Source organism: Falco cherrug, chromosome 3 (assembly GCF_023634085.1).
Source record: "Falco cherrug isolate bFalChe1 chromosome 3, bFalChe1.pri, whole genome shotgun sequence".
Classification (NCBI taxonomy): Eukaryota; Metazoa; Chordata; class Aves; order Falconiformes; family Falconidae; genus Falco; species Falco cherrug.
The window spans coordinates 1,557,873-1,585,238 of NC_073699.1; the positions used below are offsets into that span (position 1 = coordinate 1,557,873).

At 38.7% G+C, this 27,366-nt stretch overlaps 1 protein-coding gene across 15 annotated transcripts in view; it reads left to right on the forward strand.

Moving 5' to 3' along the window:
• The window catches only part of PHF20L1 (PHD finger protein 20 like 1), a 61,503-nt gene extending 35,325 nt beyond the window's left edge, over positions 1-26,178 (forward strand). For 4 of the 15 annotated variants that reach the window (XM_055703722.1, XM_055703723.1, XM_055703720.1 and 1 more), the window contains 11 exons: positions 1,418-1,636; positions 1,830-1,886; positions 3,188-3,292; positions 10,104-10,268; positions 10,662-10,843; positions 12,765-12,864; positions 14,066-14,152; positions 15,051-15,246; positions 15,661-16,030; positions 19,447-19,612; positions 20,732-26,178. In XM_055703722.1, coding sequence (XP_055559697.1) covers positions 1,418-1,636; positions 1,830-1,886; positions 3,188-3,292; positions 10,104-10,268; positions 10,662-10,843; positions 12,765-12,864; positions 14,066-14,152; positions 15,051-15,246; positions 15,661-16,030; positions 19,447-19,612; positions 20,732-20,874 — 1,790 coding nt within the window. In that variant the 3' untranslated portion in view covers positions 20,875-26,178. The remainder of the gene's footprint in view (positions 1-1,417; positions 1,637-1,829; positions 1,887-3,187; positions 3,293-10,103; positions 10,269-10,661; positions 10,844-12,764; positions 12,865-14,065; positions 14,153-15,050; positions 15,247-15,660; positions 16,031-19,446; positions 19,613-20,731) is intronic. The other 11 variants (XM_055703731.1, XM_055703734.1, XM_055703730.1 and 8 more) reach the window with 5 other exon arrangements.
• Positions 26,179-27,366: the final 1,188 nt, after the last annotated feature.

Genomic DNA, 27,366 nt, shown 5'->3' on the forward strand with positions numbered 1-27,366 from the left:
TGTTAGAAGCTGGCACACTGAACTGAGCGGCTGCTGCTGGCTGGATTGCGTGGTGTGGTGATATCGGTCCATCTTGCAGCTGGGAACATCTGGTATTTAGAAGTGCTGTGTGGTGTGGCAGGTGATGTACCACTTCCTATTGCTCTTGCTGCCCATGCGGCTTTCTCACTCTCTGGCATCTTGATGGTTTTCCTGAGAACGTTGCCCAGGAGCTGAAGCTTTGTGTAACTTGTATGTTGTGTCGTAGTAGAATTGGCTTGGTCTGTCCAAGCCTGGAAGGTGGCCTTACAAAGTCAGCTCTGAAACGTTCTTGCCTTTTCCCCAGAATCCTTTTATGACTACTGAATTCACTAAATTATCTTAACACTGCTTATTCAAAGGCTTTTTATTGTTTTATTACTGAGTATTGAAAAAAAGAAGGGGGGGGGGTGAGGGGTAGCTCAAAAACTCATTCCAGATCAGCTTCATATTTTGTCTTATTTAGTATCTTGATCACTAGCAGGTATTTTTGAGGCTTTTTGTTGTTGTAACACAAGAGTGTCTTGTTACATGCTGATACTTTTGTTGGGCTTATGTGGTGAGAGGCACCAAAGATGACTGGTGCCTCCAGGTGTTTGCAGCTGGCATTGAAAAACCTGAACCCCTTATGACACTGCAGAGCTGCATCCTCCGCATGGTCCTGAAGTGTCCTCAATGTCTGATGAAGACTAGGCTTTCCTAATTACATTTAAATGAAGCTTAAAGCTCTCACAATATTACCAAACACAGTAATAGAGGGTTTTGAGTGACCTTGATAATGTTCTTTATAAATAACTTTTTTCTGGTTTGATTATTTGAAAATTCCATTGTCCTATTTCACTATAAATATGAGCAATGAAAATTAGAATTTGAGTTTAGTTTTTGCCATTTTATTTCTTAATTTGCATCAGATGAAGATTAAATAACAACTAAATATTTCACTAAATAAACTTTTCTGAATAGTGCAAGGTAAGAGTTGTCAGTATATGATGCTGAGTTCTACACAAATTATCACAGTGTTTTGCATGTAATTCAACTGTGGATTAAATACACAAATGAAAGATAGTGAATGATTTAAATATTATTAAAATAAATGAAAAATACAATTAGCAGAAGTGTAAATTTTATGCATACCACGAAAAATGTTCCAGAGTTTAGTTTCTCTGTTCACACAATGAACAGAGAAGTTGAGTGCAAATTCCATAACAGGGAAGCCAACCTTCTGTGGCATGTATTGTCTTGTATGTAAGACTAAGACCTAGGCATTCATATGCAGTAATTATTATGTTAAATGTGATGATATTATTACCAATACTTGAGATTTCAGTGATCTGACCCAGCCAGTGATCTGGCTGCAGTCCTTATGGAATGCCTAGTAAATCTGTCTTCTTGTTTTCAGCACCCTCGTCCCATGTACATGCCTTGCATCTGGAAATGCCTTTAACCAATAGTCTAAAGTTACCCAAAGGGAATAGTAAAAAAAAGAGGTCTTCCACATCAGTGAGCTCTGAAGGGACAGAGATACAGTGCTCTGTGCCCATAAAGGAGAAATGTTTTGAGAGTCTGAAGGAGAAAATATTAAAGAACGTGATTGAGAAGGACAAGCATTCAGAAGTTGGTAAACTACAATACTTTTTGTTCCCAGTGATTTAGACAATAAAAATAATTGTAAAGTGACATTAAAAATAATTCTATTATATGTATGTTTCTTCTGTACCATTAGGACTTTATACAGTCTAATGACTTTTATAAGAAAGTCGGTCATCAGCCAAAAATTGCTCTTATGACGTATATTCTTCTTCAATTTGCAGGTGCAGCGAGAATGGAAAGAAAAGGAAAACTGGAAGACAAAAGTGCTTCAACATATGGTATGTACAGAACAATAATATTTTTAGGAAAAAAGGAAAAGATCTCTAACACTTGATTTCTCTGAAGAGCAAATGTAAGAGTGTAATATATTTCCTGGGCCCACCTGCACTTCTTTTGTTTGTTTAGTTCTTAAAAACAGTTCTTATATATATGACAATTTTGTAGTAGAAGAGTAGTTTTATTAAAGAAAATGAACATGCCCATAGCAATAATTTGGAATAATCCAGAAGTGCCTACTAGAGGCCTTTTAAAAAAAAAAAAAAAAAACAACCCACCAAAAAAAGGTGGTATTGTTCGTTTTTTAGTTGAATTACTGACAGTGCCTCTATGTCCTTGTACTGACGGATTTGGCAGGGGAGGAGAAAACAGTTAAGTGTTCCTAGGAAAACATGTGGTAATTCTTGAACAAAAATATGATTTAAGAGAGCTTTGGATGATTTAAGAGGGCTTTGGTTTTATCCTGTGTTTAAAAAAAAAATATATTAGAAGTGGATAAGAATTCATAAGCAATCCTGCCTTATTTTTCCAGGAGGTAAGAGTTCTTTTTCTGTATTCCCCAAGAAGATAACAAGACTCCAGTCTGTGTGCAGGAAATAATCCTTAAACACTGACTTTAAGGATTTGATTTCTGTAACAAGTCAATTTCCTCATTATTTATCTCACTGCTGATTACTCAGTATTTTGTCTGGGGAGAATTTTTCTGAAACAAAAGCACTTGTCCTCATGCATATACCAACAGTAGTTAGAACTGTAGTATAAAAAAATGTATCGGAGATTTTGGTCAGAATCAGTTTTCTGCAAGGAAAACCGTTGCCGTGCAGTAGAAAGTGCTAACAGCATCAGCAGGTTTTTGATACTAAAACTTCTTTCAAATTATTTTCTGTAGGCCTAATGTATGTTTTTTAAGATAGCTTTATCTTTTTAGCTTGAAATGTTGCAGTTTTGAAACCTTTTTCTCTTGCCCAAACCTTTTTATCCTGAACTATAAGTAAAATAGATGTTATAAGCTCTTTCAATAACACCACTTGTTGTGCGTGCTTTGCTGTATCTTCTGCTACACTATCTCGTTTGGAAATACGCAAAATGGTAAAATGTTAATTTTTGAGAGAGATTACTTTGAGTCATTCTACTGGCAATTAATAAGAGACATGCCCAAGATATCAAGTGAAATGACTGGTTCATTTTGATTTGACTAGGCAACTGGAATACTTGATTTTGAATGTCACGTTTAGGTTAAGCCAGATTAAGCAAGCAATTTGGAATGGTACTGCTGTTTTAAAATTATTAATTTTTATTTCAGGTAAAAAGAAAGAAAAGGAAAAGGAGAGAAAAGAGAAAAAAGAGAAAGATCATAAATCGAAACAGAAAAAGAAGAAGAAAAAAAAGAAGAAATCTAAACAGCATGGTAAGTTCAACTTGCTTATTTAAAAAAAAAAAAAGGAAAAGTAAAACCACTGTATTTCTGGCATTAGATACTAAGATTTGTTTCTAAATAATATGAATGTCAAATTAAATAACTGTCAAAAAAAAGTTTTGGCCTTAAATATTGAAAGGACACTTAGGTCTATGACGTCTTTTCAGTGTTTATAACTTGCCTTTTCTTGATAGACTTAGATGTTTTTTCTTACCTCAGAAGATATGCTTGCTCTTCTCATCTCTTCAAATTCTTCATTTGAAGCTCTGTATACACGTCCTACCTATTTTGCTTGGACATTAAAATTATTCTAGTATCATGACTGTTGCTCAGTTTCAGTGGTTTACTCTATAAAATGCAGCCCCTCCTTAGCAGTTAACCTTTAACAGCTGTGTTTGGCGTCTCTGTTGAAACAAAGTCTGTTGTCTTGACAGGTGGTGATACCATCTTATTTCCCTATTCTGATTCTTTGATTGTATCACTCACCTTTTTGTTCTGTTATTTTCATTCCCTAGAGGGACAAAAATAATTTGTTCTTTAGATATGAGGCTCTAGGTAGCTTGTGCATTTTAACAAAACAACCCTTTCAAACCACTTTGTGCTTATTTCTTCTTGTTGGAGAAGTACTCCTGTAAGTGTGTGTTAAAGCTTTAGCGCCATCCCTTCTATAACGCTTCTTAGCATGATTTCTGTGGAAAAACTGGACAGTATTTGGGTTGGTTTGTTTGGTCAGCAGGATAGTAATCTTATTATAAACAAACAGTACAGTTTTACTGTTTCTTTGTGTTTCTTCCCCTTTTCCACATGCTTTTTCTGTTTTAATCTCCCATGAAATCACAGTACAGGCTCCTTTGTTTACCTTTTCTTGCACAGTGCAATTTTAGTTGCAGCATTATGGTAATAAAAATAACAGCATGGGCAGATGCAGACTCATTCTGTCTCTTCTTCTTGCCAAAGACTGAAATTTTTTTGTGTACTATGCCTGCTTCAGAAAGTGTTTCCAGACTTAAAATAATGCTACTTATTTTTGTCTTGCTGCTGGTATTATTATTATTTTTTTGAAAACATCTTTAAGTATTCAGAAACTTAAAAATGAGAACATAGGCTGTCCTTTCTATGCCTATCAGATTGAGTTTACTTTCATGTGCTTTGAGAGTGTACTTTAGTAGATATCAGTCATAATAACTTGTACCTAATACATAACCATTTGATTAAAATTTCGTAAAATGTGAGAAGGTGAAAATGTAAAACCTATCAAAGAATTTTCTAGAAATTTTTCCTTGAGGAGCATGTAGGAAACCCCTGTGCATTAAAAGGAGCTTCTGACCACAGACATTTAAAGATGCCTTGTTGATGTCTAGAGTGATGTGTTTGCCCGTCAAGCATTTGTGCTATAACGTGAAAATGCTCCTAAATCATGCAGTGTTTGAATGTGAACTGCAGCAACCTAGGTTTCATGTACTTCACCTTCTTTATATTGGAGTAATGTAATTGTTAACTATAACCTTTGAATGCTTATTTTACTTATAAGTTATTGAGAGTTTTTTACTTGCTCTGGGAGGACTTCGAAGTATTTGCAAGAAGATACTGGTAAATGCTTAGTATACAAGACCCTAAGCAGTCCTAGCCACTTCATCTGTGATGAAACATGGCAGAGTGAGTTAATGCTCTCCATGGGTTGCATTTTGAGGAAGATGTTCAAAAGTAATGTGTCATCACCTTGGGTACAGCAACATCCCCGGCAGCATTCTCAGTGCTGTTTGATATTTATAGCTCTTCTATCCTTTGAATATATGACACTTGAGTGTTGTTGTAAAAGTGTCTGAAAAAGAACTTGCATAGAAATAAGCAAAACAGTGATTTGAAGTATTTGAAAAAAGATCTTTTGAGCAGAGCAAGTTTTAATAGGTAACAAGCTACAGATTTTAAATAAGGTCAGAACTAGAAATGTTTATTTTGTAATGGCGAAACATTGGTATAGTATATCCCTGAGCCTTCTGTTTCATGTATTTACAAAAAAAAGAGGTAAATAGAGAAGTTATGTGTCATACTTGGTGCTAAATTCTAGAATTTAGAAGAATCATCAGAAAAAGCTGTAGTGCACAATTTAGAAGGTTTGGGAGGAGTTGGTCAGACTGGTGGCTCTTACCTGAGCCTGTGATACTTGGGTATTTCGTGAAGCACTTGCTTGAGAGCAGAGAGTCTAAGGCTTTGGGCTGTCTGGTCTGCACTTGGTTCTCTGGTTTCATACAGCTCCTACATGCAATGGGTTCTGAAAACCTTGTTCACTTTTCAGTGATTTAAACAGAGTATCTCTTGCAAATTAACATCAGAGCTGTGTTCTTGCACCCGGTACTGTTTTTTGGTTTTATCTTGTTGAGGTCATAAGGTGGTTTGTTGTGGGTTGTTTTTTTCATTTGTTTTTTTGTTGGTTTTTTTTTTTCCCCGCCCCCCCCCCCCCCCCCAATTCCTTTTATTGCTTTGGTCTTTTTGCCAGCTTGTCTTGAAACAGAAGCTTGGCAGAGGTACCATGATTAAGTTCTAACTTCTAGGGGTTATATCCAATGCTTGTAAATATTAGGAGAAAATGATATAACTCCCAATGCCCTGACAAATAAAAATCTGAAATCCAGATGTAAAAGTTGAGCTTTTTATTCTTTGCAAATTCATCTTGTGAAAATCTGTTTCTAGTAATCCAGAGGTATTCTGCCTGAATTTTTTATTTTTTTTTAACTGGGAGGAAAGAAGAAAAATGCTTCGTCAGATTCTGACTTTGGTGTCTGACCCTGAAAAAGCCCATTGAAAAAAGATCTGTCAAAAGAAGCTGTTTTCTCTTTCTCCAGGACTAGCTCACCCTACTCAGGGCATGGCAGAAATGAAAGGGTGTGAGGTATGATCCGTTCCTTTGGAATCAAATTGAGGCATCTTGGGGAAGAACAGAGAGCAGATAAGTTTTGTGCAAGGCTTTAAAACAAACAAAAAACCCCAGCAAAACATACTTTTTTTTGTGTACTCTGGGCATATATGCATGATTGACTGTTGATATAAAATCCATATAACACAGAAGGTAGGTAATTTCTGTTAATTATACTGTTCCATTACAGTGAGGTTGACAGCAATACAACATGAAGTAATCAACTCAACTACTCATTGAGTTGACTCCCTTACAGTGAATATACTTAGAAAATATGGTAGATAAGTCTTTTTGACAGAAGGAGAAAGTAAATAGGAACAGTGGCTTTATGGAAAGTATTTAGGAGAAAAGCATATTGTGGAACCCACTGCAAGAAAACTGTTGATAAAGGTGGTAGGGGGAATGCTTCCTACAGAAGGATGAGTGTGGAAATCTGATTACTCATATTCAGAGTAATAAGTTTTAAAAGGAGTAAATGGATAGCTACTCTTAATTACCATTTGACCCACATAAAGACATGGACCTGCTCAGGTGGGTCCAGAGGAGGGCCACAAAGATGATCAGGGGCTGGAACACCTTCTGTGTGAGGACAGGCTGTTCAGCCTAGAAAAGAGGCTCTGGGAAGACCTTACAGCAGCCTTCTAGTACTTAAACGGGGCATACAGGAAGGGTGGGGAGGGACTATTGGGGAGTGTAGTGGTGGGATGAGGGGTGACAGTTTTAAACTGAAAGAGTGTAGTTTTAGATTAGATGTTAGGAAGAAATTCTTCACTATGAATCACTTCGGTGCTGAGGCACTAGACCAGGCTGCCCATGGAAGCTGTGGGTGCCCCATCCCTGGCAGGGCTCAAGGCCAGGCTGGACGGGGCTGGGAGCAACTTGGTCTGGTGGGGGGTGTCCCTGCCCGTGGCAGGGGGTGGGAACTCAATGACTTTTAAGATCCCTTCCAACCCGCCTGGGACAGTCTCACCAGTCACTATGATTAAGGATAGACTTGCAAATACATTCCTTGACACTGTTGCAAGTAGTATATGTTGGAGGAAAATATATCATGCTGGTATCGATATAAATGTCAATTCTCCTGTATTACCAGCAGGCAGAAGTGCACAGTGCTGTCTGTGCTGGTGTTTGTGCTCTGACAGCCTCATCCTGCTCCCTTCTTTGGCTGAGCAGGAAGGAGGGTCTACTAGTGAGAATATACGGGTCTTTATACGTATGTACAGTGTGTATCCCTGCAGCAGCTAGGCTCAGACACTGTTTGCCCAGCACCCGCCTCTGGATCTCAGTCCGTACATGGACGTATGAGCCCTTGGGGCCACAGCCCCACTGCAGTACAGACCATCTCACTCGTGGGTATGCTCCCAGAGATGGCCAGGACTCCCCAGGTTTCCATAGCCCCACTTAGAGAGGGACCCACACCCAGAGCTGGCCCTTGCAGACCCGCTCCCCCCTTGCTCCAGGCTACCACAACTGCTCACCAGCTGGCCTGGCTGGATCTCTGCTAACAATCTGACACCTGCGCTGGCTCCAGGTGCTGCAGCAAGCACTTACAGGCCTCTGTGACCAGAGATCCCTTGCAAGGTGGCTGGCACTTCAGTCACTCCAGTCATTCCATGTGCTGTCACCACAGGCACATGGGCCCTTTGACCTGTGGTATAACTCCATTTCCTGGGACTCAGACCCCCACGTAAACACCTGCACACTGAATAGAGTGCCTCTCACCTGGGTAAGAGTTAGAGATGGGTTTCAGTAAGAATCACAGAATGGGTGAGGTTGGAAGGGACCTCTGGAGGTACTCTGGTCCAATCCCGCTGCCCAAGCAGGGCTACCTAGAGCTGATTGCCCAGGACTGGGTCCAGACAACTCTTAAGTATCTCCAAGGAGGGAGACTCCACCACCTCTGCCAGCACAGATAGGATAAACTGTGCTGATCAGACGCAGGGCATGGCCCGACAAGTATACTGACCAGCAAACTATTTATGCACAGCTAGCCCTTCTTATCCCCTTATTCCTGTTCTCTCCATGCTTGTTGCTCCCCAAATCACTTAGGTCCATCCATTTTCCCTACCTTTTGTTCCTTCCCTGAACATTCCATAAGTCTTCTGCAATCCCAAAATTATTTTCTCCTACATCCCACAGTGTGCCCCACTCCTGGGCTGCAGCTGCCCTTAGTCCAAAAGGTGACCCAAAGAGCTGCTCTGGGTAACACAGAATCACAGAATGGTCAGGGTTGGAAGAGACCTAGAGATAGTCTAGTTCAACCCCACTGCTAAAGCAGGTTCACTAGAGCAGGTTGCACGGAATTGCATCCTGGCAGGTTTCGAATGTCTCCAGAGAAGGAGACCCCACAGCCTCTCTGGGCAGCCTGTGCCAGGGCTTTGTCACCCTCAAGATAAAGAAGTTCTTCCTCATAGTCAGATGGAACTTCATATGCTGCAGTTTGTGGCCGTTGCCCCTTGTCCTATTGCTGGGCACCACTGGAAAGAGCCTGGTCCCAGTCTCTGAACACATGCCCTTTTGTAGATGTTGATAGGTTCCCCCCTCTGTCTTCTCTTCTCCAGGCTAAACAGGCCCAGCTCTCTCAGCCTTTCCTCAGAAGGGAGATGCTCCGGTCACCTCATCTTTGCAGCCCACTGCTGGACCCTCTCCAGTAGCTCCCTGTCTCTCTTGAACTGGGGAGCCCAGCACTGGGCACAGCACTCCAGATGCGGCCTCACCAGGGCAGAGCAGAGGGGCAGAATCACCTCCCTCAGCCTGCTGGCCATGTTCATCCCCATGCACCCCAGGGTCCCACTGGCCTTCTTGGCCCCACGGGCACACTGCTGGCCCATGGGCAACCTGCTGCCCCCCAGCACTCCCAGGTCCCTCTCTGCAGAGCTGCCCCCCAGCAGGTCACCCCAGGCTGTACTGGTGCGCGGGGCTGTCCCTCCCCAGGGGCAGGACCCTACACTGGCCTGTGTTGAACTTCACTGGGTTCCTCTCTGCCCAACTGTCCAGCCTGGCCAGGTCTCGCAGAATGGCGGCGCAGCCTCCTGGGGTACCGACCGCTCCTCCCAGTTTTGTATCACCAGCAAACCTGCTGAGGGTGCCTCTGTCCCTTCCTCCAGGTCACTGGTGAGTAAGCTGGGCAGGACTGGAGCCAGCACTGACCCCTGGGGAACGCCGCTGGCTGCATGTTGCGTTGGGTTTCAGGCCTGGATGGTGGGGATGATGGTGCTGCTGGGAGCAGCCTGGGCAGGGTGTGGTTGTTGTTTGCCCGCTCATCATGCTTCTCTGGGCTTCTGAGAGCATCTCCTTTTGGGATGCTTCTAGGCCCGTCCCGGGAGCCACTGGCTCATCAATGGATGATGGCTTCTGGGATGGGCGTGAAAACATCCTAGGATGGTTGATGGTTTTCTCTGGGCTCCCTGTGCTCACCTGCAGGTATAGAGACAAGCTTTCATTGCTTTTTATCACAGGACTGTCTGCAGGTACTTCTAGGTAGCGATGTTGGTACTGCTACGAACAGACCTAAGGCAAACGGCTGTCAGCAGCATCTCAAGGATGGCAGATGGTACAGGATGAATTGTGGAAAAAGATGACTGTGTAACGTTCTAGGAAAACTTTCGTCTCTATATATTCCGGGATGGGGGGAGGAAGTGGTTAAATGGGTAATGCTTGTCTTGGCTATTAAACTTTGTTATGTTTGTTACTGGAATTTTTTTTTTATAAAATATCTTTATGAAGAGCTTTTGCCATTTCATATTTACAGTTTCATCATCCTATTACCTCAGTGTTGATATTCTTTACTTCTGAACTTCATATTGTAGTATACTTAAATGCTATTTTTTTTTCTTTGGCATTAGTCATAAACTTTACTTCTGTAACAGCAACTTATTTTCTTTTTAGATTATTCAGATTATGAAGATAGTTCTGTTGAGTTCTTGGACAGGTGCTCCTCTCCATTAACAAGGTCTTCGGGGAGCTCTCTGACTTTGCGCAGCATGTTCTCAGAGAAGAATACATCATACCAGTATCCAAGAGCTATCTTGTCTGTTGACCTTAGTGGAGAAAGTACGTTGGCTGACAGCAACTTAAAGTTTGTTTGTTTAATTCTTTAAGAAAGATAATTTTGAAGGAAATGCCTTGGTTTATGTTTGGGAATGTAGCTATAAATATGGTGACTGATTTATACTTCATCTATTTAAATCCAAATGTTTACACTCCCCAAGCTGTTCTGCATTGTACTTCCTTTGGTTAAGTGTCGCTACTCTGATTCTGAGGAGATCACATTAAAGGCATTTTGCAGATTTCATAAAGAAATCTCATATTTCAGCAGTGTCTTTGAGAGTGCTTTATTTTTTTTCCTATACGCAGGTTAAGATTTTTAACTGCCCTAATACCCTATATTTCTGTAAGGTATTGTCTGTCTGCACACACAATTTCACATGTATTTATTTTTACTAGACCTTTCAGATGTGGAGTTCTTGGATGATTCCTCTACAGAGAGTTTGTTACTTAGTGGTGATGAATACAATCAGGATTTTGATTCAACTAACTTTGAGGAGTCTCAGGATGAAGATGATGCTCTCAATGAAATTGTTAGATGCATTTGTGAACTGGATGAAGAAAATGGCTTTATGATTCAGGTAAAGAAATTGGGGGGGGGAATATATGTTTTTACATGTGAATGTCTTGCTTGTGAAAGTGCCCTTTTGATGTGTGGGAGACCAACATTACATAGCGTGGTAAATAAAGCAAACAATAACAAAATATTTCTATGTTCTGCCCTTGGCATGGCTCTATTTGGTATATGCAGAACTGTTACTCTAGGATGGGGTTTCTCTAACAGTTTGATATGTAGAACAGGTTTGTAAGGGAAGTTAACTTTTTTCTTTATAGCCAGTTTATAATTTGGAATGAAGTATCCTTTCCTGCACACAAATGATTGCTTCTGTCCACAGACCATCCTGATTATACGAGCCCTTCTGGTTTAGCCCTTGTGGTTTGCAGTACCAGTTGTAGAAACCATTCTGCTCACTGTAGATGTACCCCAGCTGTATGCGAGACCTCTGCTATACAGGCATTAATGTTGTCAGTAACTGCGGGGGGTGTGTGATGTGCTTGCTTCATCTATAGAATAGCACTTCTCAAACTAGGTATCACTAGCTTGTTTTAGAAACTACTAAGAATTTAAATCTTACTTGGTACTTAAAAAAGGGAAGAAGAGTATATGGTGTCTGCACAGCATTTAGGTGCTGACAGATTGCAACTCCTGCTGCTTATCTATCTGTACTCCAGTGAGGGGAGCATTTCCCATCTAGTAATGCTAATTTAAAGTCTTTATCTCTGGGAATTCATAATAATATCGCAATTAGATCAGATGCCAGCAACAGTGAGGAAGAAAGTTGTGATAAACTTTAACAAAGCCATGAACTTCCTATGGTTTTTTTTTCCCCACTCAAAAACCAGGTTTGTATTCAACTGTTAAGGTGGTACAGTTTCTGTTGAAAATATGGAACCTTTTTAGTTGAGATTTGAAGGAAGCAAGTGTGGCTGTCTTGTGTTAGTGGACTTAATCTTTTGTAAATGACAGGAAGACCTGAAAAGGAAGGACCCAAAAACTGTCCCTGGGAACATGCTGAAAAGCAGTGTTTTGTTAAAGGAATTAAGCAGGAGTTCAGCTATGGTAATACTGTGGGAAAAAGGGACTGGTATAGAAATCTTTGGAGAGAGGAGAGAAAATTGTAGCCATAGCAGTATGACAAGAGGAAAGGTGACTTCAGTGTTTTGAATAGATGCATGCTCAAAAGCATGTCAAAGCGAAGAGGAGAGACTTTCAGCAGTAAAACAGCGTATATTTAGAACACAGGCAAACGATGAGTTGAGAAAAGGAAATGTATGTTTGAGTGGTAGTTTCCTGCCTGTTGCTGGAGTCCAGTGACAGCCTGGTTTTTTCCTCCACATGCCTTGTCTCACTGAGAGCAACCAGCTTGCTCTTCCTAGGCCCTCATGTCTTACCACTTCTATTTTGCTCTCCTATTCTCTTGTTTCTCCTCTTTCATTTTCTCTTCATTTTCTTTTTCTTTTAGATTTTCCATTGGTGCGATATTAAAAACACATCTTTCTAGCGCACTGGAGAGATGCTTTGTAAATATAAATAATTAAACTGAAGAGTTTTCTACTTTTCACTGTTATGCTGTAATGTATTACATTATCTTTCTACTTTACTGTAATATTATACTCCTGTCTTACGTTTCAGTTCTAAATATTTAGGTGCTAAAATACTGAATGTTGTAATAAAATATTATTAAATATTACATCTTCACTTTTTTTTTTTTCCAGTCTGGAATTTGTGGTTGAGGTAACTTTCAGAACTAGACCTCTTTTTTAGCTTGGTGTCTTTGCCTACCCAAACACAAATTGCCCAACTATAATAATATTACTCAAACCAGCTATTTAAGTTAAACTGCTGTTCTCTGCATTTTAACGATACAAGAAATAGCTTCTGACGTTTTGAATCTACTTATCTCAGTTTTAGTTTTTGCTTTTGTGTTTTTCTGATGTCAGTGTGAAGAGTGCTTGTGCTGGCAGCACAGTGTATGCATGGGACTGTTGGAGGACAGCATTCCAGAGCAGTACATCTGTTATATCTGCAGAGATCCACCAGGTATGGGTGAACCACCTTTATCTGCAGCTGTCTGCTTGGGGTTGTTGAGCAGAGATGTTATGTGTTGCTTAAATTGTTAAAGCTTTGTCTGTTTTGTGTTGTGTTACACTTCTTTGGGGCAAGCGATTCTAAGTTTGGCTCTGAGCAGACACTTAGTTTCCTGTAAGTAATGTCTTGTTCAACTATGCTAAATCTTAGTAGTGATCTTAATTACCCTCATTTTAGTTGTTGAAACTTAATTCCCCCAATACCTTAGCGCTTTTTCATGTCAGTGTAATCTGAAAAGCCTTTCCAAACAAATCATTCTTGTACAGCGGTCTGTTTTGCCTATATTTTGAATCACATCTGTTCATTTAAATATTGGGAGCTTTTTTAAAGAAAAAGGGCTCATTACTACAGTACCCTCAAATATGCTGTGGATGTCATTTCATTTTAATTGCAATTTTATGATGTTTGCATTTTTCCAGAGTTGTAAATAAAGGTGTGGAACTGAATATGTAAAATATGAAAAAATCTAGCACTTCCTATGGTAAACAGTAGTGCACAAATGACGTATCATGAACTTGAGATTGTTAGGATAAGTTTGAAATGGTAAGAATTAGGAAGAGTCCATTTACTTTCAAATGGCATGCGTTTGTTTAGTAAGATTGTGATTTAAAAAATGATTACGTCCATAAATCCATTTTTCTTAGCAGTTATTTGGAAAAAAACCTATGCGATTTGGAACAAACTTCTTAGTATTGTTCATGACAATTGGTACAAACACATATAACATCTCTTCTGGGGAAGTATCCAGCAGTCCAGTTCTTTCAAAAGGGGAATGAGATTGCGTGCCCAAATTTACTTTCATTCTGAATTTAAGAAACAAAATCTGAAAACTGTTGGCAGGGGTATGAAATAGCACAGTTTTTATTAGTTAGTTTGGAGAAGAAAATTTAGGAAAAGAGAGCTGGAAAGATGTGACTCTTTCCATCTGCCTCAATCTTAATCTAAATTGATGCTATAGTGTCTTGTTTGATAGTTCTGTGTGGTGTACTCTTTGAGCAGTCAAGCTTTTTCATATTAAAACCAACTAATTTGTCTTGTGTTCTTTTCCTGTGCTATACTAGGTACTTAGATATCCCCTGCTATGCAGAGACTGTGTCCCTAATTTTTATCTTCTCTCCCTTCCTAACCATTACTTCTTTTCTTTCTATGTCAGGAGAAAAAGGTCATTCACAATGTCAGTATTTTAAAGTGTATTGGGATAATGGGCAGAAAGGAGATAGACAGGGTATTCTCCTGAAAGGTATGAAGGGCTTCCATCAACCCATTCTTTGTTCTGTATATGATGATAGTCTGATATGAAATTGAGTGTAAGATATTGCGGTCAGCCTGTTTGTCTGGGTTCCTCACTGTAAACAATAGTACTGGAATAATTAGCATTATAGATTTCTAGTTTTGTTTTTTTGATTATTTTTTTTAAATAATTTTTAAGTTTCTATAGAAGCATTAGCTAAATACTCCTTCATGCCTGTTGGGTTAAGACTGTAGTTGTTACCATAGCATGGGAGAGCAAAGGCCCACTCACATCAATATCCTGTCTAGTAGTGTCTCTTAAAAGGCACCTCAAAGGAGAGTGTAAGAACTCTGCTGTCAGATAACTCTGAAATGTCTACTGTTCATGAAGCCTTCTCCTGCCTTCTAATAAATAGGTATTGACTTCAATATTGAAGCAAAATATTTGTCTTTTAGAAACAAACTAGGTGTTTTGAATATGTCCATGTAAGATCCACTCTCTAACGTGTCTCTTGGTAATTTAGATTTTTTTTTTGTTTTTTTTCTTTTTAAGGTAAGCTGCAGTAGTTACATAAATAAAATGCCAATTCAAACATTTTTTTACAGTTAGATTGATAATAGCACAGTTCTTAATATCCTGTACTTTGATTGCAAAGCTAATTAGATTTTAATTTCAAATGAGAGGCCTTGAGATATCAGGTTTATTTTTGTTTTAATAAGTGTTAAGAGTTTCCTGTTAATCCATGAAAACTAAATTTTAATATATTAATAGCAAGATCTTGAGTCATTCTTTCATGGATTTTAGGAGACATTTAGGAGAGTACAGCATATAATTATAGCATTCTAGTTTTAAATACAATTCTGCTGTGGCTTTAGATGGCCCTCAATTTGTTTATTTCTTACCCCAGGTCAGAGGTGGAGTGCCAAATATCTTTATGATAAAGACTGGCTAAACAATGGACACATGTGTGGATTATCATTTTTGAAAGAAAACTACTCTCATCTTAATGCCAAAAAGATTGTGTCAACGCATCACCTACTGGCAGATGTATACGGTGTAACTGAAGTATTGCATGGACTGCAGTTGAAGATTGGGATATTAAAGTGAGTATCAGTCCAGGGTTTATTCTCAGTTTTTATATATCTAGGTATTGGAGACTACCATTATTCCATGTGTATTATTCTCTCACATTAAAGTTCTTTCTTGTAGAATAGTTTAAATAATTCAAATACAAGGTGTGGAATACCTGCAGCTTCAGTGGGAGTTAGGTGTTCAGCACCTGAGTGGATCTGGTATCTTGGGATTATTGGCAGTGATTATTGTTGGGTTTTTTTAATAGTCAGTTTTGTGTTAAAGGGCCATTCTGGATTTTTCTAAATTAAGTGACCTAGGAATGCTTACATGTTTGGTACTGGTGCTTATCAGTAGCTGTGGTCTAGCAGAAGTGTATGCTGAATAGTTCAGTGCTGTAAGTGGCGGTGTCTGTAACTTGCTCTTTTTCTTCCCCTTCATTGCAGGAATAAGCATCACCCAGACCTTCGTCTCTGGGCTTATTCAGGGATGCGAAAAGAACAAGAACAAGTAACTATTGGGATAGAGAAAAAAATAGTGACTTTGCCAGATGCTGGTAATCCAACTGAAAGGACGTGTCACAGTCAAAACCATAAAGAGCCACCCAGTATACCTCAGAAGATGGAAGAAACATACATCACAAGTGAGCACAGTTACCAAAAACCACAGAGTTTTGGGCAAGACTGCAAAGCAGTCACTGGCCCTATGAGCTCAGATGATGAAGATACAAGTAGTTTTGAGGAAGATCAGGAATTTCACACAGAGAATAAAAACTGTTTACAATACTCTTTTAAAGATGATGGCATGAATGAACAGGTAAATATCATTCTTCATCTCAAAATTTCTTAGCTGGAAAAACATTCAGTCTTGTAAATGTTATGAGTTGACATATTCTGTCAAGTAAGTCAGCAGAAATCACTAGAAGCAAAGTTGGATCACAGAGGTAGTTGCAAGGTGAAGGATACAGATTTCAGCTGGTGAATGAAATTCCAAGTATAGTTAAAGTATTGCCCATGCTAAAACTGTGTATGCTCAGTCCAGTGTTGACGGGGGGGCGGGAATCCTATGCTTAAAATGCAGGTCTTGAAACAGAAAGTACATATTTGTTTGCGAGGGGAGGAAAATGGGACAAGTTTCCTTCTTTCTCTCAATTCTGTTTTGTACATGTGGGAATGCTGCTTGTTGTTTGTTGAACTGAGATTTGTAACAGTGTTTATTATTGTATTGTACTCTTCTTTTAATAGCAACATTATCTAGAATTCTGTCCACAAGTAATGATTTATTGACCAACTAATTTCACTTCCTGCAACTTCTTTTGAGTCTTTTATATTGCATATTTTTTCTAATATAAATGTTTCACAGGTTTTTAGTCAGGATTATATTTGCCTATTTAAACATCTCTCATTTTTGCATTAATGGTTTGAATCCATTACTTTGTGGAAAAGGTCTGAAACTTGTTAGTCTGGTTTTAGAGATGAGCTCTCTTTGAGCAAAAAACAAAGTGAAACAAACGTTTCTGTTTTCTACAATACCAACTGTGTGAGAATATATCGCCCAACTCATCCCCCTTTTGAAATACAGTTTCTGGTGTGGAAGAAATGAGTAAGATACGTCTTTTTTTCTTCTAATTTTAGTTTAACAGTGTGACATGTAAGCTATATAGCCTCAATGGGAAACTTTGGCTCATTCTAGTTAAAGTAACTGCCAAATCGCATGATTATATTCAGTTTGTATAGTAAGGAGACGTGCAGACATGTGACGTATGCTTCCAACTGTAGCTTAAATTGTCATTTTAATTAATATAAATACATTCAGAATTAAAAGAAAATATATACGAGCAGTGAAACAAAACTAATATTTCCTACAGAGACTAAAGCATATATCTAAAAAGCTAGGTGCGCTCTCTGTTTTAAATCAGAAAGAGGTCTGTCTGGGGCAGTGTCAGAGTACTCTTTCCTTTGGGACACCTTTGTTCACCCTGTCAGTAGTCAGCCTTGATACCCGAAATAAGGCTTTCTGTCTAGACCTAATACGCAGAGGAAAGCTCTCCTTGGTTTGGCCACTAACCTGTTTGTACTTACCTTAAAACCATGATGACACTGACACACAAGTGCCGTTTTTACATGAACTGACTTCTCTGTAAGGTGCCACCTTCACCTCTCCTTGTCAAAGTTTTGGTTGAGGCTTTGCATTCTCCTTCCCTTCTAGTATCTTGCAGAGGCTTGGATATTCTGATTTTTCCATACTGTTTCATCTTATCCTAATGTGCATTCTGTTACATATCTTCTTTTCCCTTACAAACATTGTTCAGATGGACTGTTATCAGGTCCCTTTTTGGAATATGCATCATCCTTAAAATTGTATTTAGTTTCCTTGTACTTGCTTCTGCAAGCATGAGCCTTCCCCATCTGGACCTTCCATTTATTCTTCACAAGCTGGATTGTGTACTCTGCTTCTCTTCTTACCCCTGCCACTGCTCCCCGATTGCCTATGTCGATCTCTTAGCTTAGAGGAGGACCTGTTTGATCTTAGGCTTTTTGCCCCCCCGAGAATCATGTACTAGCCATTTGAATAAATATGGAGAAAACAAAAATCTTTGGTTATGCTAATCATATATGAAGTTATTTAGCTTTAAGATTTTCTCTAATTTATTGCAGTGAGCATCTAAAAGTTTCACCTAATGATGATCTTGGGTTTAGAATTATGGACTTGGGTCCTCATACAGCACAGGAAATATGGTGTTCCTCTCTTGTGGTTTTACAGAGGGTCTGAAAATTGTAAGATATAAGGCATTTCTTCTTCTTGGAAATATCCTTTATAAGATTAATAACAGTTTTGAATAGTGAAAACGCTGTGGAGGTAAAACTGATATCTTGAGAGATGAAAGATTTTATCTGAAAGGTTTGGGAGTTTAGAGGCTTTTATGACTCTTAAAATCTATCTTTGATAAATATGAATATTGTGTGTACTTACAATACTTGTCCTCCAGGACTTGCTCATAAAGCTGCCAGCAGGTCAGTCCAAGTTTGATTTGTCATTTTAATTTATTATTAAGCCTTAAAAAGAAAGAGTTTTGGTTCAGGTGTTTTTTTGTTTGTTTGTTTTTGTTTTGGGGTGGTTGTGGGTTTTTTGCTTAATAAGTACTTAAAATTTGTCACTCCCTATTTTCTTCTTCCCCTCTTTTCTTGGTTTTCCCATTCTTGACTTGAGGAAGAGATAATTCAAGAAAAAAAAAGTTGTTCAGTCTGTTATTATGTAGCATGGAAAAAAATTAGCTGAGCACGTCATCAAGAGAATTCACTCTTTGTTCTAGCATTTGCCGTGAACTGAGATTGTGTGAGCACATGTATCCAGCATTCTAATTCCTAAAGCAGAATTATCAATAGTGAAAGAACTTCATCAGTTATGAAGTCATAGTGGGTATAAAATGGAAACCGTGAATCCTGCTAATTAACGGAGACATTTAACATTTTAACTGCTTAAAACTGGTATACTTTCTTCGGTCATTTCCATTAGCTGAAACATGAAATGCTGGAGGATGAGGAACTCATGTATTATCTATGACTTGCTATAAAGACACCAATTATTTCAAGGAAGTTAACCTTCCTCAGATACGCTTGTGTAACTGTATCTTACTGCCCTTGTAATGATCCCCAAACATGTTCAATTCTATTCCAGACTTGTGCTTGAAAGTTACATGGGACCATAGTGACAGTAAGAAGAGCAGGCTTTTGTCTTAAACTGTTATTTGTGCAAATAGCGACTTTTGACGTCTTGGATATTACTGCATTTTAGGGAGTTTTTCTTCATTCTCTGACTGAACTTGAAACAAACCTTAGGGTTTTGCACATTTTTGGTGATGGTGGACTGATGATGCAGTTCAGCACTTCATGATACAAGTTACGATTTATAAAAAAGGGCACGGAAATGCAGTCTATTTTACTGCATTAAACAAAGTGCTTGAGCTGGTAAACTTTACCTCTTCCCTCACTCCCCCAGTGCTGTGTATGCAATTTCCATTTGTATGGAATTTGCATTTTTGTTTGGTTTAGTCTATTGACGTGCCCTGGTAGTTTTTGAGTATACTTGTCAAGTTGACAGAAGCACAGCTCTGAACCGGCACAGTTTATCATGTGACTCAAGTGTTGAATGAACACCAGAAATTAAAAGTAAACAAAACAAAGAAAACCCTCTTAAATGGCAATTTTTTTCTTTCTGTTGCTCCTATGGAGAAGAATTCTGCTGAAGGAAACACTGTGTTTGTTTGTAATGAAAGAAAAGGCTCAGAAGAACAAGTGGACACACATCTTCAATGGCAGCTAAATCTCCTTACCCATATAGAGAATGTACAGAATGAAGTCACCAGCAGAATGGACCTGATTGAAAAAGAAGTTGATGGTAACTGCATTGCCAGATACTTGTTAATATACCTGTAACAGCATCTTTCATAGCCATTGTGTTGAAGGTGATCTGAGGCACTGAGGATAGATTTTTAAAGTATTTATATCCAAATTTGGGTACCCAGCATTATAACCAGAACTTGTATCCTTGATCCCCCCCTGCTCTCTTCCACAAGCTTTGAATGCCCAGTAAAGTATCTTAAGCACTTAGGACCCCTGAAGATTTAGCTCAAGATTATGATATTAGGCAGACTTCAGAAAGCCTAGATAACTTGCCTAGTTTTTGTCCAGATACAGATCATAAAGTTGATGGATTTTTGTATGCCTGGAGTATTTTTGGCCTGATTGTTCAAGTAATTTAGGAAAAATAAAAAATGATCATTCTGCCTTCGACTTTTGTTTGCTATATATTAATAAGTAACTGGTTGCAGGAAGGCAAATCAGGCCTCATGAGGAAACTGGAATGAAATTACAGTGTGGGAGTAGATATTACTTGCCAATCACAGAAATTAAGAATGAGTGGAGCTTGTGGTCTAATCATAGGCATACTTAATCACCTCTGACAAATAAAGTTGTCTTGTTTCTATTTGCAGTTTTTACTTTCAATATTCCTGCTTGTACTGGTGGTATTTCTAGGTTAACAGGGTTGAACTTTTTCACTTTTCCCTCCTCTGTCTCTGCAAGCATAGAAATTCCTTGAAAACATTTGTTGAAGATCGGCAAACCGTTCTGTAATCTGGACCTTGTGAACAGGAACCTGTTAGTGACAGAAGCAAGCCTTGCATTTAAGGATTGTGTTTTCTGTTGCAGAGCTGTCGTAGCTAAAGGTTGTGAACTGAGGTTTCTTTTATATGCGTAGATGGTAAATTGTTAGCCAAGGGTATAATTTGCTCCCAGGTACCTTTTTATAGTAATAATCAAATCAGATATGTTTGGATTGAGTGAAACAGGGAATTAGTTGGTGTTTCCCTAATAAAACTTTCTTATGTTAAGTAAAAATCACAGCCTCAGAATATTTTCCCGTCTTATAAAAGACAGAGTAAGAAAGAAAAGTTTAATTTTTGAAAACTGTTTCTTGAAGACTTACTCTAATCACTTCTTCCTTTTCCTTCTGTAGTTTTAGAAAGCTGGCTTGATTTCACTGGAGAACTGGAACCACCAGATCCTCTGGCAAGATTGCCTCAGCTCAAGCGACGTATCAAACAGCTCTTAATTGACATGGGGAAAGTACAGCAAATAGCAACACTTTGCTCTGTATGACAAAAGGAAGAATAAAGAAATAAAAATAGGTTCTTTACAGTGAATTTTCTTACTAGCCACAAGACGGACAGGAAGACAGCAAAAAAGCTGAGCATTTATCTGGTTCTTTGCTGATTACATTAATAGCCTGAAGCTTTAGAGAGAGGAGAGGAAATTTATATTAAGGAATCTATTGCATTGAAAATCTGAATGTTCAGTGTCCAAACTTCAAAATGTAATATATCACATACTGAGAAGTGTTGATAGGATTTTAACATGGTAAACAAGAAAATCCCCACATAGAAGAAAGCTGAATAAACAAAAACTCTATGAAGAACAATGCTACTGTTTTGAAACCTTTGGCAAAAAATCTTGAGTCAGCAGAATTCAGCTGACTAAAAATTCTTGGGAACTTTTTTAATGAATTCCTCTTGTCTTGCTAGTGAAAGATAGGCACAGAGAGAGCTGTATCCTCTCTACAAGGGAAGTTTTAAGGTTATTTCCTTCTCTCATGAATGTTCAGGAAAACAAACATACTAGCTTTGGTTTTTGAAAGAAATTACTTATCATGGTCTCCTTCTAAAAATATTTTTTTAAATAGAAATCCTTATTACAGCACCCTTACACTCCTTTAAAACATAAGTGGCAAATAGTGGTCAGATGTGCCAAATAATAAAACCACTGGGATGAGAGTTTGATTGACTTACATGAAGGTTTTTTCCAAAGTCCTACTCAGTGCCAGCAATCCATCCAAAATTGTATCTAGTTTATATTTTTTTATGTTCTATTGCAGTATTCAGAATTCAAGGTACAATTTTTGTCCTGGGTAGCTCAGTTCTGGTGTTGGCCCTCTGAAACTTTACCATCCTCAGCTGGGATGAGGAGTGACAAGAGCAGCAAAACTGTCTGTGGCTGTGAATATACTAAACCACTAGAATAAATATCTCAAGTATCCAAGGTGTTTTTATAAAATCTTTCAGCTTCAGTGAATGAAATATCATAAAACCAAAGGCAACCTACTTGCTGTGTTAGCTCTTGCTGGATTTTTGAGCCCAGGACTTTCCCTGTGCTTAAAGTTGCCGCTGTACCCAGTGCTACATACATATTTGTATGTGTATGTATATGTGTATAGATACACATGTACATATATACATGCTATATACATTTATATCGACACATACCTAGTTTTATTACAATAAACTATAAGAACTGGTGGTTAACATGAAATGTTACCTTTTAACAAGCAGTTTCTAAAATTGAAAATAATGTATGTACAGGTTTTGAAATTTGTAAAATATGACTGTTAAAAGGAGGCTATTTAACTGATGACATTAAGTTACTTGAACATTTTATGCCTCACATCTGTTTATCAGTTCTAGTTATCTGTATAAATGCATTTTAGAACCGATAGACAGTAAACTTGAATTTACCTTTTGATAAAGAGTACAAGCCACTGTACATTCAAAAATTATTTAAATTTGCAAACACACTGTTCTATATGTAAGGTACTGTATGTAAAACTGTTTATTAAAACTATTCTGCATACTCTACACTTTCCACTTTTCTTCCTGATCTACGTAAAAATATATATAAAAAAATGTGATTGTTATAATGCACAGACCATCTCAAATCTTGGAATGCCTTTTGAGGATGCATAAAATTGAAAAATGTGCCAAAGATGGATTATCTGGGAAAGGCTTTGCAACCAGTGCAACTATTACTGAGAAAGAAAGTAGCATGGCTGGTTCATTGCTAAATAAAGGTGCCCTGGCGTTTCCCATCTGTCTGTCGTATCTGAAGTGAGTTATCACTCATGACGTCCAAAGCAATGTGTAAAGCCCCGTTACAGAGTGGCTGCTATTTAAAAAGTCCTGCTATATCAGGCCTGTAGGAGACATTGCAGAGCTGCATGGTAACATGGAAGTTAATTACGGAATCATGATTGGCAACTTCATGATGCAGAAAAAACACAGGAGCTGAGGAGTTGTTGACATTTTTATAGCAACTGTTAATAAATAAAATACTCTGTGTTATATAGTTGGGTGCTTAAGTAAGTGCTTCAAACAATATGAGTCGTTGAGTGACCTACTTTGTTTTGGATATGTGGGGCTTTAATATATTATTCACTTGCTGCATATCCTTGAATGTGGTACTGTGTGTACTGTATAAGAGAAGTGTAAATCCAGGTGAATTACTTTGAAACAAAGTGGAGTGTATTTACATAATTTATACAGCATACACTGTAGCAATATTATGCAATGTGTGTGCATGCGTGTGCTGTAATATAATTGTAAATGTTACTGAAGGTGGGCAGAGATTCCAGGTGGGAGGATGGAGGTTTCATTCTTGGTGCACAGATGGAGGAGTGGTATCCTGAAAAGGAGATCGTAAGGTCAAAGTTAGTTGCCCTTGCAGCTTTAACTTGTCTTTGTTTGTATATGAAATGGTCTCTAAATTTACATGAGTGTGGAATTTTATCCCTCAGGATCCTGCCTTATTCAGGATGAATTGTGCTTACAAAAACAATCTCTTCACTATTTTTTTATCTTCATTTCTTGTGTAGTCATGGATTCTAAAAATTCCTGCAAGCTTTCATATCTTCTAAGAAATGCAGTCTCAGTGTCCTTACGGACAGTGCTATGATATCGTGTGTATTGCTTGAATGCTTTACAAATTTGCCTGAAGTTGCTTTCTCAGATTGTGATGTTAGTCTAATGTAAACATGAGTTTTGGCCCCAGTTTCTCAAGTATTCAAACGTTTGGGAAGCTTTTGATTTTTTTTTTTCTTTAAACACTTACAAGTCAAGTGCCATAAAAATGCCAAGTGTTTTGCACAGAATGTAACCTACGGTTGATTGCTTTGCTCATGTGCCAGTCAAACCCAATGTGATCCAACTCAGACCAGTATTTCTTCTCGTTGGCCTTATCGAGAGAATCTTTTTTCCTGTAGGCATCATTTTCCATCTGTCTTCCTGCTTCGTCTAAATAAGCCAGGGATCTACACGCAGTCTGTTTGCAGCGTCATTTATCGGGGTGTGAGTTGCGATTCCTTGTGCTGTGAGGAGGCTGCGTGAGGGCTGGGTTTGATATAGGTGCTCAGAAAGGTAACTTTTTAAAAAAATTGCAGCCTTCTTTTAACTTGAATTCTTAATAGTAATAAACAAAAGCGAAATGCCACTGTACAGAAGCCTCTTGCGATTTCACAAGGCTAAATGGCAAACTTGTGGAGACTTTACCCGCCCGACATTTTGTCCGAGGGTTGTTTGTTCTTTCTTGGAGGTACGAGGGCGATCCGTTCCAAAGCTGCCTCCTTCCTGTGACCGTACCACAGGCATCTACGTCATGAAATCTGTGTTTTCAGTCCCAGTGATGGCTGAAGGATGTCAGTATTGCAGTCATAAACAAAACATAGTCTTGGTGACATGATCGGGTAACACGTGATAGGGCTGTCTCAGTGACAAAGTGGAGGTGCTTCAAGTCGTAACGGCAGGGAACGGGTTGGAAGGCACTTCTCTTGGGTAGCTGTAGGTTAAGTAGTGCCCACATTTTGGATATTCTGGCCTTAGATGCATAGATCTTTGTTCAGCTATGGAGTGATTTACAGTGATAGAGAAGCCTGTTGTGCTCTTTAAAATGGTTGAAGAAGATGGGTTGCGATTTTCTGGTAGAGTGGCAAAGAACTGAAACTTTTTCTATGGATGCAGGCCTCCTCTATGGCTGGCATTCACCTGTCTCTCTTAATTTTGTCTCTTGAGCTTCAACATGTGCTCCTCATCTGTTTGTTCTGTAGCTTGCATCTGTTTCTCCTTTTGTTCTTCAGTTTTCTGCACTCTGGCTTCTTCTGTGATGCCTGGAGGGTTTCACTCCTCTGTTCTTGTTCCCAGTTCTTTCTGGCTGCTGTGGGAGGCAGTTGCAGGGAAAGTTCTCTGCTCGACTGTCCTCAGCCTCCAGTGTGTCCGGTATAGTTGGAGTGTGTGTACCATGATGAAAATCTTCAGATGTTTTTTACTGCCTTCCTTTAGTAAGCCTCTTCTGATCTTGTGCAAGTGGCGGTCTCCCTCTGCTCACATCTGACTTCTAACTTAACTAGACTTCAACAAACATTACAGCAAAACCCCTCTGGCACTGCTGGGCTCCAGCATTCCTTACCAGACTGAAGGCTGGGATGTAAAGGGGTCACTCGAACATCAGAGTAAAATTGTAAAAGTATTTCGATGCTTGCAAATCAGAATATTTTTTTCCTTTTTATGTGAAGGGAAACCAATTACTCTGCTTCACTGGAATTTTATAAGACACGAAACAGATCCTGAACTGAACTGGAGCTTGCTGTAAAAATCAAGAGCGAAAGTAGGGGGTGAGAAGCGAGAAGCACTCCACAGACAGGGGCTTCCTAACAAGAAGTTGTGCAATCGAACCATCTTGACTACCTTGCCCTGTTAGTAATTACATGGAGGTGCTGATGTGTGAGGGGGAGTGCATGCAATGATGCGATTCATTTGCCAGCAGGGCCCAGCTTTGCCATGTCGGTTTAGAACACTGGAAGTGTAGGTTTTCTCTGCCAGCTTAAAAATGTTACAGTACATGCCTCTTAATTTTGGAGTGCTTATTAAGGTGAGAGACTTAATCACTTTCAAAATGCCCATTGCTATTCTCACGTTTTATTAGCTGACACTTTTTTTTTTTTTCCCTGTTCTACTGAGTCCATATACCTTTCAGGTGATCATTTTACAGAGTATGTTTGAAATACTTTGGTAATGGTTTTTATTATACTATGTTATGTCTTGGGCACTGGGTGTGGGGGTCTGACTTTAGCAATAAGTGTTATACACTATGTGTATATCTGTTTATATATGGAAAATAAATACGGAGCATGTAATGATGGTGAAAATACACTGCACAGAGAGCAGATTGTGCATTTGGAAGCCATTATGCAACAGCCCGAAAAACTGAAATAAAAAATTGGGAGACCACATGGAGAAAATTAGCATGAAAAATCATTCAGGAGTGAATTTCCCTTTCTATACACACCGGTCCTGTGTGTGAGCAGTAGATGAGCCAGCCTTATTCTATGGAATGAATAAGTAAAGCTAGTTCAATTGCTGGTCACCTCGAACAGCAGCCTTCCTTTCTCTAAAACTGGCCAGAGCCACCTCTGTTCAGCTGTAGCCACGTGTGCCAGTGTATTGTCACTAAACACTCTGAGAGAGGCAGCAGTGCACTATTAAATCTTCTGTGAGAGAAGCAAAAAACTTCTGTGATTTGTTTTTTATAATAGCAATAATGTTGACTGCATTCTAATACAATAAAAGTCTGTTGAGATTGTTATGTGCCTGGGCTCCCATTTGGTGGATTTTTTTTATTTGGTGAGCTAGTGAGTGCTTGTGTACGTTGTAAAGCATAAGGGAATCTTCAACTGCATTTTTAGCCTGTAGTCAATAAGTTAAATACAGTCATTGATACTCATTTATTTGTTTACATTGCAAAGCTTTAGGGAATCTTCTGTATTTTAGCCTGTAGGCAAATGTAGCAGTTAGTAAATAACGTACAGTACTGAATCGCTTACTGTGTGGCAAAGTGTTTAGAATAATTTTCCGTTCCTTATCTGCTTTGGTGTTTTAAACGATTTCAGGGTTTGAGTTTTGCAATGCACTTGGTTCTTAAAAAATGATGTCTTTGAACAATGAGTTCGTGGTGATGGCATCTCTTTTTGTGGGCAGCTGGCTGCCTTCTAAGGGTGTTTCTAATTTTGTGCCTTTGTACGATGTCATTGCAAAATAACTTCCATTTGCTTTTAGTGGTATTATTTTATATTGTCTACAAGCTGTTGTTGAGGACTTCACTGTAATAGAAAACAAATAAGCAAACAATGTTAAGAAAGTTCTAGACACCCCATGGACCAGAACAAAAACCATAAGCAGCAGATGAATGAAATTGGACAGAATCTCAATGAGTTACTGATAGAGAGAAATTGATCTGTTCACAGCAAGAATTGATATGATTGTAAACATGTAACATTTCAGAGTTTTATTCTGAATCAGGTATTTTAATCATTACTTGAAGGGGCAATCTCTCAAATTTAAGATACAAGTTCAAATTCAGATCTTGGAGTAATACACTGAAACATTTTTCTAATTAGAAAGCTTATTAAAGAATAGGTTTCCTGAGTCAGACCAAATACCTAGCCAGCCCAGTGTCTTGTCTTCAGTAGAAACGCAGTGCTGGCATCTGTAGAAACATACTGACTATAAAAGATCTGTACAGATTGGTTTTTCCCTTAATGTACCTTTCACTTTGGTAAATTGAGGTTTCCTTTACCAAAATCTTTATGAAGACTGTCAGTTTTATCAATCACTGACAGCTGTCCACGAGTTTAATCAATCTTTTTTCATTCATTTCTCTCCACAACATCAGGCAGCATACTGAATTCCACAGCTTTGTTGTGTGGCTGAAGGAGTTGTGTTTGTCCTTGAACTTGCTTTCTGACTCTGTTAGCCCTACGCTGTGGCCTTCAGT